This window comes from Passer montanus, unplaced genomic scaffold, assembly GCF_014805655.1.
Source record: "Passer montanus isolate IOZ18808 unplaced genomic scaffold, ASM1480565v1 scaffold40, whole genome shotgun sequence".
In the NCBI taxonomy this organism is placed as follows: domain Eukaryota; kingdom Metazoa; phylum Chordata; class Aves; order Passeriformes; family Passeridae; genus Passer; species Passer montanus.
In genome coordinates this window covers 313,113-329,264 of record NW_024368819.1, presented here as the reverse complement: position 1 = coordinate 329,264, position 16,152 = coordinate 313,113, and the positions used below count along the sequence as shown (strand labels likewise).

Below are 16,152 nucleotides of genomic sequence, written 5' to 3'. Positions count from 1 at the left end.
ACCACAGTTGGCACAGAATTGGATCAGCTCTCAGACCTCCTTTCCTGATCAGCAGTGGAATATCCCAGGGTAGAGAAAGCAGCTGTCAGCTTCTTTAAAGCCCTGAGAAACTCCTCAGTTCCCTGAGGAATCCACTCCAATCCCAAGGAACTTTGGCACACACTTCCAGAACAGAATGAGCAAGTATCCTGTCTTGTAACCTTCTCCGCCTCTTTCTGCTGCTGTACCTCATTACATCTGCCCTGTCACCTCTGCTCCTGTGTCTCTCTGTCATGATATTGTACTTTCCCAGCTGTAGGATCTTCCATGCAGCTTTCCTACCTCGCTCTGCCGTGTCCCTGTGTGAGGCAGGAGTTGGCCAGGGTCAGTTACCATCTTCTGTGTGCTTTTTCTGCTAAATTTGGCTTTTTGCATACTCAGGGAGGACAGGGGAAGCAAGGCCTGAGTACACCACAGTTGGCACAGAATTGGATCAGCTCTCAGACCTCCTTTCCTGATCAGCAGTGGAATATCCCAGGGTAGAGAAAGCAGCTGTCAGCTTCTTTAAAGAGAAACTCCTCAGTTCCCTGAGGAACCCACTCTGTGCACCAGCCTGATCTCCTGAACAGTACCCAGACAGAAGCTGAGAAGTGCTAAGCTTGTTCTACAAGGAATACTGATTGTGAGGGGTTGCCCATGGAGCTTCATGCCCCCACGTGCCACCAGCAGCAAGGCTGAGCCAGCATTCCCACTGGACACACACATGGAATGTGCTCGCTCATCCATCCAGGTCAGTGTTCAGCACTGGCACAACAGCACCAACACCCTCACCCTGCCCCTCCACCTGGTCACCAGGAAGGACTGTTGGGGACAATACACATACAGGCTCTGGATCCCTCCAGGAACTGGGCAAGGAGGCTCAGCTCATTCAGTATCCAGCCTTGGGATCACCAGTCTGCCCCAGCAACCAGCAGTTGGACATGGCCCACAGTGCAGCTGGTTGAGCCCACCCTTGCACATCCCTGCCGTGCCTGTCCTCAGTAGCTGGCCTTGAGACTCAAGTCTGTCCTCAGCTGGCCCCTGCAGAGCCTCTCTTGTCCCCACAGAGGGAGTCACATGAAAATGGAACCCCACACCCTCCAAATCAGCCCAGACCTTGTCCCTCATGCCAAAATAGATGTGTCCAGCCCAGACCTAGAGCTGCTCCCACCCCTGGCTTCAAGGCCCCTTACCCTACTCGCTGGCTGAATCCAGCTCCTTGTCCCTCATGCCAAAACAGACGTGTCCAGCCCAGACCTAGAGCTGCTCCCACCCCTGGCTCCAAGTCCCCTCCACTACTTGCTGGCTGAATCCAGCTTGCTGTTCAAGTGACACAACCTCACTCCAGGCTGCTGCCATTCCAAACATGCAGCCCTTGGGACCCCAAGTCCCATTCCAGTCCCTGCCACTTTGACCTCCATGCCCACAGAATGGAGTCCCCTCTTCCAGGGAAGGGTGAGATAGAGTTAACAGTTAACACGGCCGAACAAGGACACGGCCGTTTCCCAGACCCGATTAAAAGTCATCTTGACCCTTCCCCTTCCCTACCTTCAATCCCTCCCACAAGCTCGAGGGGATTTTGCGTTCATGCTGCGACTTGGTGGCACAGTGTTCAGGAACTGCCCCCAGAAGGAGATTCTGTACAAAGCCTCCCAACTCCTCGTCCACGTGCTGGGAAGAGTTCTGCTTTTGCCACCTCCACAGGGCACAGCCTCAAAGCTGACCTGCACCTTCCTGGAGACCACGAGCATCAAGGGCAGGCGTGGCCCTGCTAGCCCCCGTGTGACTCATTTGGTTAGTAAGAGATTAATCACCAAAGCACGGGCTTGTTTGAATAACAGTATTTAATCTGTACAGGTTGAGATATCATAAAATGCGACATTCCTACCTCATCTTTAGCATCATTCCCCTGGAGCTGAGCCCTCACCTGCAGAGGGCAGGTAACCACCACTCCCCAGCAGTCCTTTGCAGTGCAAAAGTCACAGTGCAATTGCTTTAGTCCTAGACAGATGACTTCCCTCACTCAAGAGAGGGGAGATGTTAAAGCTCAAATGTTGATGAAAATTGTTACCATTTAGGAATGCAAAAAACCCAGCTATTGCACACAGCCATTTCCAGCTGAAACTACAGCAGTTAATTGTTTAGCTGCCTGTACACTCCACACAGTTGATACTGATTTAGCCAAGAATGAAAGTAAAGCCAGTAACAAGATTTCAGAGTGATACAATTGTTGGAGGGCAGAATCTGACAAGCAACTCCACAAGTCAAAAGCGTGCTTAAGAACAGCAGGAGGTTTTTCTGTACAGGGAGGGGGTATGAGCTGGACAGAGGTCACCTTCCAGAGACAAGCATGAGAGGAACATCGGCTTCAATAGAAAGCTATGAAGTACAATAGAACAAATCTGTTCATATAATTGTCAGGATAAGTATTTGACATAGTTTATGTAGTAGAATACAATACTTGAACATCTTTTAAAAATAAGCACGGATTTCATTTCATATATACACAACTGATTTTAATCATGTACTGAAAATAAATTACAGGAAATAACTTTAAAATGCAACAGAAGACAAGAGTTTCACAACAAACATTCCCATTGATTTTTCCAAGGGGGTGAGAGATTGCAGTGCTCAAGGCAGGTAAATATCACAAATATATCAAAAAACTTCAAATTGTTGATGCATTCACACATTTACATGAGCCACAAACATTCCTTTACAGGAACTGCACTTAGCTACCACAGAACCAGGTTTTGCCATAAACTACAAAACTTTGATACAAAATCGTATTTATATATTTATATTTCATATACATGCCCTATCTGTGATTTCTTAAAAAATAAAAACTAAACACACTGTACAGACAATCCTAACTCATTGCTTGGTAGCTGTAGGCAACATTTTTGGATGGAATTTCTTCCCCAGTAGAATTAATGGCAATATTATATACATGAAGGCTAAACTGCAGAAAAAGACAGCTCAGTTCCGATATGCACCTCCCTCGGGACCCGGTCTGCGAGTTCAAGGCAAGACACCCTCGTGCTGAGCCACTGCCTCCCTGACACCCCAGTTCTGCACATGCATCTGTGTAACACTGGTAAAAGGCAAGAAAGCAAGAGACGCGTTGCAATGGAGTGGCGGCTCCGATGGCTCCAGCGGCCGCGGGAGCTGGCGAGGGCGGTGCCGAGCTGGGGACAGCGGGGGAGAGCACAGCTGGAGAGGGGCTGACCGTGACACTTCCCTGAAGTCAGCTGCTGCAGGGGACAGGTTCCCCCGTAAGCCAGAGCCTGCACGGACTCACAACGCTGGGGAAGCTCCCCTCCCTCCCCCACACACGGGGCACCAGGACCAGGTAAAACTGAGCCACTCCCTCCCACCCCAGCGGGCTCCATGGCACCAGTTTGTCTGAGAAGCTGAGCACTGACAAATGTAACTCTTCCCCGGTGATGGCAGCAATCTGTGAAGCCAATCACACTAAACTACTTCTACAGTTGATTGTAAACTTTGGTTTATTTTTATTTATTTTTTATTATTATAGAGTTCTCATGGTACAGCAAGCATGTCTAGGATGAAAGGGCAGAGTTGAAGAGGAGACGAACTGTCAGTCTGTCTTTAGTCTGGCATGGTGAGCCACCTGCTCGGTCAGGCCTGCTTTGATAGAGTTTTTTACAGACTGCCTCATATGATCCTCCATCAAATTATCACTCATGGGCTTCAACACCTGTGGAATGAGAAATGTGCAAAAGAAACAAGAAAATGAGGGAACAAAGGAAAATAAGATATAAAATCATATAAAGAGATGAGACTTGAAATCATGAAAAAACTTAGAATGATGAAGTCTGACACAAAGAGGAATGAACTGAAAGAGAAATGAATTTTGCTGCTAGAGTAATGAGGTTAAAGCAGTCACATGCTATGGACACAAGTGATACCCCTCCTACACAGCAGTATTTCACTGAATTCAAACCACTTTACAGTTCCTAGAAGATGGATGTGCAATTCCATACCCCATATGCAGCATCAGTCTGGTATGGTTACAGCATTTATGCAGACCGGCCCAGACGGTCCAGCTTATTGTCCTATATGTGTAAGTGTGAACACTTCAGATACAGAAAGAAAGTTAAAAATACTGGCTAGTTTTTCTTCTTGTTATTGTTGGATGAGAGTCGCTGTCGCGGCACTGATGTAAGAGCACGACGAACGGTTCGGCGTCTAAGGACTTCAAAGAGTTTGGAAAACACCTAAAACACGAATTCAGCTGTTAGGAAAAACGGCTCTCACAACACAGCAGAAACTCAATCAAGTTCAGAAAAACAAAAAAAACCTGATTGCCAGTAACTTCTCACCTTCCTGGGATTCCTCTGAAGCAAGGAGGGAAAAGAAAGGCAGAGATTCAGAAAAATCAACAGCAAGAATGAGTATTTAATCAGAGTGACTCAGACAGGACCTGCAGTGCTTTGCATATTACTGGTGATGTGCAGCTCTATCAGCAACACTGCTGAGGTCTTTTGGAGACCACCTTCCTCCAGCCCACAAATGGCAAGCTCCTGCCAGCACAAGCCAAAGCTCTCCCCCTCCCAAGAAGGCAGCAGCCAAACCAAGCCTTCTGTGCTTGGGGTATCCTGCAGCAGCAGCTCCAGCAGGACTGCACAGCCTCAATTTTAACCACTAGTGAGCGGTGCTAACTCCAGATTTAGTTACTGATTAATTTACTGATGCTCATTTCCCTATTTTTAAGAATCCGTTTTTTCGGCTCCAGTGTAGCTCACAACCTGACTGGGAGCCTCAGCAGGTTGCTCAGATAGGCCTCGTGTACCAGTGCCTAGGATCAGCCTTGAACACAGGAATTTCCCAGCTGTGGAAGCAAGCATCTGTGCAGAAGGCTCCAGTTAGTTATCTGCTCATGCCTTGCAGGACACACTTTAATGTCACCCCAGACAAGCTCAGTGCACCCTTTATTTCCAGTAACAACAGCAGGAAAGTGCTTCCCTTCTGCTGGCACTGGACAGAGCTAGTCAGAATGCTCCAAAAACTACTGGTCAGGAATTCTCTACAATGACCTTACTGGCACCACTGTGTCAATGAGTTCAGGCAGCAAAATCTCTATGCATAAAGTTTTCTCCTCCAGCTCTACTGTCCTTACACTCACATCTTCTTTCAGGAATTTGTTGAATATTCCTTGCAAACAGCAGTTGCACCCACTGAAGCTGTCACGGACAGCGCAAGTGTCCCTGATGGACAAAACCTGCTGTGCACCCTCTGGCAGCAGCTGCTGAAAGCCATCACTCAGCCAGCTCTCTCCAAGGACTAATCAATTCCTTGCTCTGAGTAAGGAAAGGGAGTTTTGAAGAGTCCCCTTCACCATCTACGTAACCTTCTCCACCTTAAGTAGCACTTCTTTGACAATATCCTAAGCTTAGTTAACATTCCTTGTGTGCAGCATCTGTTCCTGAAGAGAGCAGTCACACTACTGAGCAGATTTTCCCTTTGGCAGCACTAGCACTCTCTATTAGGTCTAGACCAGCTTTTCCCTCTCAGCACTGAACAGAAACTGTTTGATTTGTCTGCTCAAGACAGCAAGATTTTGCAATAAAAACAGATACCAACCTGTTCCCATATAGCTTCAGCGATCTGATCAATGGCTGTTCCAACTTCTCTGAATTCCCCAGAGTACTTAACGTATGCCCAAGTACAAAACGATATAAGAGCCATCCCCAGCACGAGATTACACAGGGCAGCTATGGAGTTCATGCCAAGGAACCCAGTCAGTCCTGAGATTATGTACATGGCAAACATGACTGCAAATAGAGTGGCAGGGGTACGAGCAGAATAGAAGATGTTTTTGCCATCGTTGTGCTTCACAAAGTTTGCATAGATCTCTTCGATTTCCACTTCCAGTTGCTCCTGGTAGCGCCGGCAGAACTCCTCCCCTCCCATCTTCTTGACGGAGCGGAACTGCCGGATGGCGCTCTCTCGGAAATCCTGGTGCTTCTGCTCGAGGTCCGACGGGGCAATGTAAGGCTTATCTCCCCCACACACCTGTGGGACAACAGATACCATGGAGTCACAGCCTGAGTGTCTGCTGCTGCACAGAGAGCACCTGCCCCTCGCTGCCCCCGCCCCTGCAGCTCCCTTGGCTCTGTGAGCCCCAGGCCCATCCAGTGAAGCAGCCTGGGGCTCACAGAGGTATTCTGGATCCTGGCAGGGCAGGAGCCTCACCTGTCCAACCACAGACCCACAGCACAGCACAGAACTCATCCTTCCACTGCTCTCCTCAGGCAAACCCAAAAGGACAACAGCCACACACGCACACCCCTGCTTCTTCCCAGAATGAAGTCCTCCACATCCACCAAAACTCCCTGGAAAATGCCTATCAGTCTCCTCCTTCAGAACAGTTTTTTCACATTGCCCAGAGCATGTTAAACACCAGGAGCTACTGAGGGATCAAGAGGCCACCACACAAATAACTGGCACTGTTTTCTTATACTCTGTGACACTGCACCTGTTGTTCCTTACGTTTCAGGTCATTAGTGGGACAGTATTTTGGTTATGCACACTCAGCAAAGGAGGGCTTTAGTTCATGAGGACAACTCAGAAGCTGCAGCAAGAACTACCTTTACATAATCGAGTTTTAAATCCAAAGAGTTCCCACTTCTGTTCTTAAAAATAGAAGTTTCAGAGCTTGTGTCAGATCAAGAACATCATATGAGACATCTGGATAAAAAACTATTCCATAATTTGTGCACATCTCTACAGTGCTATAAAAATATACAGTACTGGGGAACATTACTATGGAAACAAAGTCTGTTTAAAAGAACATCTGTTTCTGTTTATTCCCTGCTCCAAGTTAGGAACCTTGCAGCTACAGTATCTCAACAACCACTGAAGATTCAAGTTTGGAAGGCAGACTTGGCACTTAGTATAAACAACACATTTACTATTTCAAGACATTTTCCAAAATGGAAATAGAGGAGTTCCCTTAAACCAGCAGAACATTCTCCAAACAGCCTGCTAACAAATGGAGCTGGCTTATCTGCCACTAGCACTAAGGTCTTACTTTAATCTCAAAACAGCTACTTCAGCAATTAAGACCACAATTAGCCTAATTAATGGGGAGCTATGTTTGTAGCATATTCTCACACCTACTGGTCTTTCTGGTTGTACAGCTTCACAGTAAGCACAGTCCTGTTAAACTTTGAGACATGTAATGGTTTCCAGAATTTCCTATGATAAAACCTTGCACACCACTACATTAAAGTAGGAAATCCATCCAGCATTCAGCTTAGAATCATAGAAGATCACTATCTTCAAGAGAAGAAGCAAGTGGGAAATTACAGACTCAGGTTTTTCAAACTAATTACTGTATTCCAAGGGGTTTGTTTAAATTTTTAAATCACTTCAATACTTGCATTTTACAGCTAATGAATACCACAATTCAGAAGCATGAAACTACAGAACTAGAATTCCACTGCTGTGCAACCCTGACACAACAAATGTCTGCTCACCTGCTTGTGCATTTCATGTCACAGGATTCTGAGATGCCTGTCAAGAGCCACAGAGGGAACTAACATGTGGGAATCCTGCCAACACCTCCATTCTCATACCTCCACAACATCACACACCCAAGCTCAGAGCACAGTGCAGAAAACACACAAGTCCTGGCCCTGAGTTACCTTCCCCCACTGAATGCTCACACCCAGAGGACAACACAGAAGCTGAAGGCCTGTATTTGCATGTAGGTGTTTAGGAAAGGTTGTGCCATCATACCTGCTCCATGCCTTTGCTGTACAAGTCCTTTGCTCCTGCCACAGCAGCAAGATTGTTCGCCTCAGCTGTTGCCTAGAAAACATGAAGCACCCTTTGTCATTCACAGCATTCCCAGGTTTTACACAGCACTGCACTCCAAACATACCCCCAAAACCTCCAGAGTTCCTGATGGCCAGGAAAAGGCCACACAAAAACAAGTTTAGCAATATACATTAAAACATATTGCTGCCTTTACTCAGCTTTCCAGCCCAGCTGCAAACAAACCTCAGCTTGCTCATACAGGCTTTTCATCATGAGCAATCTCCTCTGAATGCTCTACTGTTAAAAAACACATAAGGGTCACTAAACCATTGTATTTTAATCCTGGCACTGGATTACTTTCAGTACCAGAGAGGAAAGAAGGAAGCTGGGATTATTTCTACATTACAGATGTACAGTTCTGGTATCAATCATAATTGTGGGATTATTTCTACATTACAGAGGTACAGTTTTGGTATCAATCGTAATTGTCAAGTTTGTTAAGAATTTAAGTCTTATTTTCTACCTGCGTCACGTCAGGGACAATTATTGTAGTTAAAGCTGCAAGATGTAATTTTCTGGATATCCCCCAGCAAGTTACAGGAAACCAATGCTTAAAGAGTAAAGCAGCTAAAAAACCCAATCAACCAGACAGACCCCAGTTCTATTTGGTTGATTTAATTTCATTTGATTGATGAAACAGAGGGAAAAGTACTCAACCAATCCAGTTCAGGTGGCTTTCAAAGTACACAGATCCTTCCAGAACTACAGCTATGAGGGGTAGACTCAGGCCCACAGCAGTCATGATTCTTCAGTTGCAAAGAACTTATAAAACACACATATTCTAATCAGATTATTTGAAAGAAAATAAAATACCTGCAGCATAGATTTCGGATGAGGTAGCTCCTCTCCTTGATAGATTTTAATGTAAGCCTAAACGGGAGGAGGAAAAAAGGTTTATTTTTCTAAACATTTATGTTTAAGGAGAGTAAGAAATGAGGTACAATACAAAGACAGAGCTCAGATTATTTCCCTGTAATAGTGCTAAATACTAAATTATGCAATTTTCTTCACAGAAGTCTGGCAATTTTTTCCCCTTCATTTTCCTATGCCTGAGACTGCAGCCCAGCAGGGCACCCTGAGGAGACATCACCACTGTCCCAAGATGTGACAGGTTTTGACAGCAAGTTTCTACTCCCTCAGATGCATAAGGTCTTTGCTAGATGGAATCTTCACCCATGACAAAAGAGTGGAGATGACTATCCCAGCCTTTCTGGCAAGAGGTCTGCCTAAACTTACCCCAGTGCTGGGAGAACCAATACTTACATTTCCCCACATGCCTTGATCTACTGAAGTGCAGGAGGAAGAAAACAGATCAAGGCACTTTCTACAGACAGAGCTGAGCAGACAATACACTTCCAGAAGCAAAGCAGGCAGCCTATCCCACTGTGCCCCACCCCACTTATCCTCAGGTGTCCTTTCCTTCTCCAGGGTTTCAGGGGGCTGGAAAAGAACACACACTTCACTTCTTGTCCAGCCCCCACAAGCTGGCCCATGGCACAGCTCCTGGGGACAGGGAAGTGGGACACAGCAGGGCTCTGGACAAGCTGTGCAAGTTACACCAGCAAGGCCCTCTCAGCCTCTTGATGGGGGTCTGTCCTCACTCTCCTCACACCACTGCTGCCTTCCCTCCCTGCCCTGTCTGCAAGCCCCAGGCCTGAGGAGTTTTTGCTCCAAAGAGGAGAGAACAAGGTTATCAGGGTCCCCATGTACTCGATGCTCTTGGTTGCAGAACAACCTACAAAAACATATAGAGTTATACAGGACTCTGTTCCCTTGACACCCTCCTTGCTTCTGTAGCTATTTCCTCCAAGTAAAGCCCTACAGTTTCCAACTCAGGCCTCACAATCTCAGCTTCAGATGCACAGCCCCAAGGGAGCAGTCCTCTTTAGTTACATAAGCATTGCATTTCTGCAGCACCCCACAGCACTGCTTCCTGACTGGATACAGGATGCCAATCAGCTTTCCAGTAGAGGTTTTACACTTGGGTTTTTAGGATGCAGTCCTTTCTAAACTGCTGCTGAACACGCACTCCCTGCACTGTACCTGAGTGGGTCCTACCAGAGAAAAACTGGAGCAAAAAGCAGCGTGCAACAACGTAAACAGAGAGAGTGAACCTCTGTGCTCCCCTGCTGATTTTACACTTGCCAGAACATCCATCACTTCTGCATCCCATATCATGTCTTTCCTTCAAAAAGTTACTACGTTTTACAAGTGAAGTTAAATGAGCTCTGGTCTCAAATTCCTTCCTTGCATAGTTTGTTTCATAACATCAGCCTAACTTTTCTACCCCAAAAGTAGCAATGCAAAATTTGTCTTGAGGAGACAGCGGCATCATTCCCACCAAGCCAACTGTCCTTCCAATTAAAAAAAAAAAAATAAGGCTCCACACACCAGACCAATCCCTGGTGATGCAGAGATTATGTTATCACATTTCTGCTGGTGTCACCATGATACCAAAAAAGCTCAAGACTAACAGCTGTGAGTATCCTACAAAAATATTTCAGAGCACAGTGGTGCTACACATGCAAGTGTTTAGAAAGCACCTTCCTTACATGTTAAAAATCCAGAAGGGAGTATCTGAAATTTTCATTGCATACCTAGCAGTTTAAGAGCTGCTTTTCTATCTGTAAAAACTACATGAGACCTACTTTAATTCAAAATAACCAAAATAAAGAAAAACCCAACTGGGATTTCAAAAAAATAATCTAATAAAGCTTGAGCTATTTCATCCTACTCACAGAGAGGAAAATAAAAGCCACCAACCCACAAATTTTGCTAACAGTAGCTTGCAAAGAGCTGTACAGTTAGGAAGTAGTGTGCCAGTTCTGGAAAGTCAGAGTAATGAAATGAAAATAAAAGTGAGCTGATCAACGAGTGTCAGCCTAGATATCTTATCTTCTCTGGGAACAACATGGCCTAAAATTAGAATACTGTCTTTTAAGCTATTAACAGAAATAATTAGTATGAGTTTGCTTACCTTGAAGTATTCTACAAGATCTCTACAGGTCACCTTGGATCCACTAATCTCTTTTTCTACCAAGTTTTCAGGGGCAAGCAGTAACGGTATCAAATTCCGCAGTTCATTCTTAAAATCCTCATCTATATCTAGTAAAATTCAATCAATTTCAAGAAAAAGGTGGTTAGTTTTCAATCTTGCATCTCCTAAAGGAACACTGATAGCCCACAATCCTTCTAAATCCACAGCATCACAACTCTGAACTGCATTTTTAAGGTATTTAAAGGCTCACATACATAATATAGCTTTAGTAAGTTCCACCTACTCTTAATCTATCCATCTTAACTCCAGACTGGAAGAGCAAGGTTCCACTGTCCTTTCAACATTTTAAGTGCATTTCCCCAATCACACCAATGCACAATGACCTCACAGGTGTGTGCCCTCAGCACAGCAGGGGCTGGCATCCCACCACTGCCACTCACTTTTATAGCTTTTGCCATTCTGACACATTCCCTCTGTTGGGGGACACACACCCATTGGAGGAATCCTGACTGCCTCTCATTCTGCAGGAGCAGAACCCTATGGCTTTTATTTCAGCCATTTCAGAGCTGACCTGTGGTTCAGCAAGTTCTCAGAGAAAAGCCTTTCCAGAAAGTTGTCTTTAATCTTGGGAATTCTGCCCTCTGGAGCCCCTAGTTATCTTTGGAATCTCTATTTAATGACCTTTAAGCATGTCTCAAGTTATCAGATTACAATGAACAGCTAGACACAAAGACATCCATTCCCTCTCCCTGCTTAATTCCTCTACTTTTAAATCACTAAAAAGAGCACACAATGCACATTTCTAAATTCTGCAGCTTCACCTTTTAGCCTTATATTTTCCAGTCAGGCATTTCAATAGCTAACCATTACAGTGCTTGACTTTCATCATATACAAAAACAAACTCAGTGTTCTGAATCAAGAAACACAAAATGAAAAGCTTCCTACCATTCAATCTCCCATCAAAATTTGGATTTGTTGCAACTTTAAGACCAGGGTGGGGCAACAGGAAACACCCAAGATTACTGAAACAGGAGTGAATATGCTTCCTTACATTCTGTAGCTCTTCATGTTGGTTTTGCTTTACCTGAAGGAAAAAAATACGGCATTAAGAACTGCGACCAGTTCTGCTATACTGCAGTCAAGATTAACCATCATCTTAAAAGCACTAAGAGCACAAAATTGTGTTTAAGCTTTTATTTCTGAACCTAATAATGTAAACTTTGCCTGTAAGTAGAAACCCCACAGATGTATTTTATTAGCACATGGAGTCAGCTCATGATGCATCATTGTCGTGACAGCAAGGTGTCACTTAGAAGATCAGAACAGGACTATGGGAGATAACTTACCTGCAATCTTTTCTCTAGGAACTTTTTTCCTCCTTCCAAGCCATATGCATGTTCATAAGGATAACTCCAGTCTCTAATTAAAAACATTAATGTCTGCAACAGGAAGAACAACAGCAGTGAATGGTTTGCATCATTCCTAAGGTCAAAAATTCTATCACACATGTGATTATTTTAAGTATTTGGCTGTTCTAAAACTAAATATAGATTACAAGCAAGGATTCTATTTAAGTTTTTTTGTATATTTGGCTGCTCTAAATGTAGCAGTCTTGTAGTTCTGTGGTGCAAGTGTTTGCTCGTTTAAAAAACCAACTAAACAGAACACCCACCACCAAACAGGACCTTTTCTCAGAATCATCTCCCACCAGCAAGGACCAACCATATCTCAGAGTAATAAAGAAGAAGGCAGCACAAAATTTTTCTCATGAACATCTGCATATCACCTGACATTTTGATTCCTTTTACGCCTTATAACTCAAGAAAAAGCTATACTTGCTCAAAATGTGAACCTCTTCAGCATTTTTCCATTGGGTTTTTGCAAAGCCATGTGGCAATAGTGAAGGAAAATTAGTCTTGCAAAGAACTGCTTACCTTCAGCCCAACTAATTTATCTGCAGGAATTATCCTGAGCTCATTTTCTACACATTCAACTGCTTAAATCCATTTAACACATAGTTACCTGAAACGGCTTTTGGTAGATTTCTTCCATAGCTAGTCTTCCATATTCTGTAAACAACTGAGAGAAAGAGCAGTGTAAGGATGTGCCACATAGAAAACACATTTTTCTGCTGTGAAACATTATATTATGTCTTTAAAAAATAAAGCATTCAATCTTACAGCTTACTATAGGTTTCAATTTTATATCTTACTATTGGTTGAGAATGGCAAACAAACCTCAATAATGAGTATACCAACCCTCAGTAAGATTCAGGTAGGAGACATGATTCCCACAGGCTTCACAGTGCCATTCCTGAACTGTCAACACACTGCAGTTTTAAGTGGGTGGCTTGTGGGCTATTCTCAGAGAAAAGCTGGCTGCATTTCTCACCAAGTCAGCTTCCAACACTTGCTTCCTAGGCTAAGAAGGTAAGCCTGTCTAACATTTGCCCCTTACTTCCCACAAAAGGTTTATTCCTGGAAATCCCAGGCAACTTGGCTCTAGCCAATATATCAGACACTTAAATACAAGCCAAGTTCAGCAGCTTCTCAGATCTCTGCTTCACCTCATGACCTTAACTAATAATTGTTCCTTCCCTCCAGCACAAAGGCAAGTATCAGCTGTCCTCCCCTGACTGTTTTCACCATCTTTAACTCCAGCAGCAGCATTCCTTGCTGGCCTGAGCAGGCCAAGCCACCCACAAGAGCAGGAATGAGGGACTATGCTGGCTGCTTTAGCACAGGTCAGTACTGGCAGGGATCCATGCCAGCCTCCCTACAGATACTGCAGGTCAAGATGATGGAAGCACACCAGAACTCTCCAGTACCAGGCAATCATTACTCTGCATTAAACTAACTCCTGGAGGCTCTCAGGTAGATTATGGCTCAAAGGAGCTCTGGTGTTGATCACAAGAGCACCTGGGAACTTACAAGACTAATTTAACACAGCTTAACTTCCAAGCCCTTGTCAGAGACTAATAGTATTTCACAATTACATAAATTTCTGTTAAAACAGAAATTCAGAATTTCTTTCCCTCAGATCATGATTCCCTGCTGCAACTTTAAATGCATGGGCATCCCCTACCCAGTGGTGTTTGTACTTCTCATCCTTCTCTTCCCTTCCTTCCTTCAAATCTCACCATCCAGTAGAACAGAGATGGATTGTTTTATTCAGATTACAATGAGCCTGTTAAAGGACCAAAATCTTGAGGGAAGCCTGGCTTTCAAGTAATTACCTACAGATTTTTTTGTTTTCACTGCTTGGTTGGGTTTTTTTGGGGTGTGGGGGTATGGGCCCAGTGATACACCCCTGCTAATTGAGAACAGTTTCATAAGACTACTTTTAGTCAGTGCTCTTCTACTTCCAGCACTGGCAGCCAGTCTGTTGCAGCACTGAAGACACACAGAACAGTTTTAAGCTGTGACAAGGTCATGGCCTTGGCATTTGGTAATACACAAGCTATTCTCTAAAGCTGCAGGTTTTAAGTTAAGGAGATAAGGTTCTTGCACCATTCACATGAAGCCATAATTCAGTGGCCTTTGACCCCGATGTTGCATTAGAGGATAAAAACCCCATGGTGAAGAGAAGACATTCTCCTGCTTTTATTTCTAAGCAGGATAAAACTCTGAGGACGATTCTCAGCTGAAAAAACAGAGATGGCTTCTGAGCAGAAAACTCTGGCCTGACCCGAACTCCAACATTTCTTTACAAACTGGTTAGGAAATAACATCCATTTTCCTATTTTAGGAAAAAAGTGAAACACTGGAATTTCACCATTAAGGATTTCCATAAATTATTTTCATTTCTCATTTCTTCAGGAGTTTCAGAACTTGCAATACAGAGAACAGACTTTAAAAGAATCATCCAGATTAGAAGCCTGTACTATTTTACCTCTACACTGGCACAGTAGAAGCATCATGGAGTTGATGCAAACACAGTTTTTACAGACTGTACCAGTTTTAGTATCAGGTCAAATCTGGTGTTTTACACGAAGCAACAAACAGCTCCCAAGTCAGTTACATCGATAGTAACTTCTAGAACATTGTCAAGACTATCAGTTCAGAAGCAGTTTAACATAAATTCACCATATTCCTACCTGCAAGTGTTGAAGGTCATCTTCCTGAATATTCTGAGACAAGTTGTATACCTGCAAGAGACAGTCAGAATTACAGTGTCCCATGAAACCACCATCTTACATTCATATAGTCTCTTTCACATTGAGTAGTTTTGTTCCCTCCAGCAAAAGTGTAACTACCCAAAAGTCAGCAAGCAGAAAGGTGTCACAGAACACATCTCAAATAAAAGTCATCTCCTTATTAAAAAAATTATTCACCAGAGCAAACTCCACAGGACAGAAGTAATGCTCTACATATTCCTGTTCCCTTTAGGTTGTGGCATGTCTGAAGAAAGCCACTTGTCACCCCTCAAAAACCTGCTCACTTTTGGCACTTCTAAGGCACGAGCTTAGAAGTAGTTTTGAGTATAGCACAATTCTCAGGACCTTAACTGACACTTGAACAGAAGCAGCAATTTGAAGTTTGGCTGCTCACAGCATAATGTCACCCCAAAGTGTATCTACAGCCTTAAAAAAGATTCTGTAACACATCTGTAAAGAAGCAGTTGCTACTCTGACATCTTGGGGGGAAGAGGATTTCCCAGTTCTATCAGCAATTTAACTCAGCCTGGCCTTGCATAACCTTGATTCCACCAAGCAACTTGGGTAGTTTATGTACCACACTGAAAATAAGAAAAAGTGTGGAATTTTAAATCGGAGTTGGAAGAAGATATGTAGGTGAACTTTCCAAGTGTGGCTCAATAGAGCATATTCAGGACAGAGGGCTCTGCCATTATTTGCCAGCATGGATATTCTCACCTGGACAGAGCTCGTCATGGTGCTCAGGGCAAAAACTGTTGCACAGTCTTTGATAGTGGATTGGCTATCAAAGGCACCTTGGGTATCCATGAGTAGTACAGCAACCTGCAGAGTTGGAAAGAGCAGCAGCAGTTAACCACATCAGGGACACTTTCACACTCCTGGCCACTGGGGTCAGTCTCTGCCTCAGCCAGCTCCCTGCACACAAGATTACACACACCCAGAGGGCCCTGCCTCAAGCCCCTGGCCTTGCCTGCCTACCTTCTCCCAGAGAAACAGCCCTCCTTGGCCCAGTGGGGGTGCCATGCAGACTAACTGACAGCTCTCCTTCACTGGAACAACATCAGCCTCAACTGCAGATCTAGCATAGTTCATTAGAGCTAAGAGTAAGATGGTTACTTATAAATACACATA

General features: G+C 44.2%; 1 protein-coding gene across 9 annotated transcripts in view; it reads right to left on the bottom strand.

Moving 5' to 3' along the window:
• Positions 1–1,844: 1,844 nt before the first annotated feature.
• The window catches only part of ATL2 (atlastin GTPase 2), a 40,254-nt gene continuing 25,946 nt past the window's right edge, over positions 1,845–16,152 (bottom strand). For 6 of the 9 annotated variants that reach the window (XM_039718803.1, XM_039718809.1, XM_039718807.1 and 3 more), the window contains exons 4-15: positions 15,739–15,843; positions 14,962–15,012; positions 12,888–12,944; positions 12,212–12,304; positions 11,811–11,949; positions 10,844–10,971; positions 8,680–8,736; positions 7,786–7,857; positions 5,626–6,057; positions 4,365–4,379; positions 4,149–4,259; positions 3,603–3,739 (exon numbers count right to left, since the gene is read on the bottom strand). In XM_039718803.1, the coding sequence (XP_039574737.1) occupies positions 4,152–4,259; positions 4,365–4,379; positions 5,626–6,057; positions 7,786–7,857; positions 8,680–8,736; positions 10,844–10,971; positions 11,811–11,949; positions 12,212–12,304; positions 12,888–12,944; positions 14,962–15,012; positions 15,739–15,843 (1,257 nt within the window). In that variant the 3' untranslated portion in view covers positions 3,603–3,739; positions 4,149–4,151. Of the gene's footprint in view, positions 3,740–4,148; positions 4,260–4,364; positions 4,380–5,625; positions 6,058–7,785; positions 7,858–8,679; positions 8,737–10,843; positions 10,972–11,810; positions 11,950–12,211; positions 12,305–12,887; positions 12,945–14,961; positions 15,013–15,738; positions 15,844–16,152 lie in introns of all 9 variants that reach the window. The other 3 variants (XM_039718804.1, XM_039718802.1, XM_039718805.1) reach the window with 2 other exon arrangements.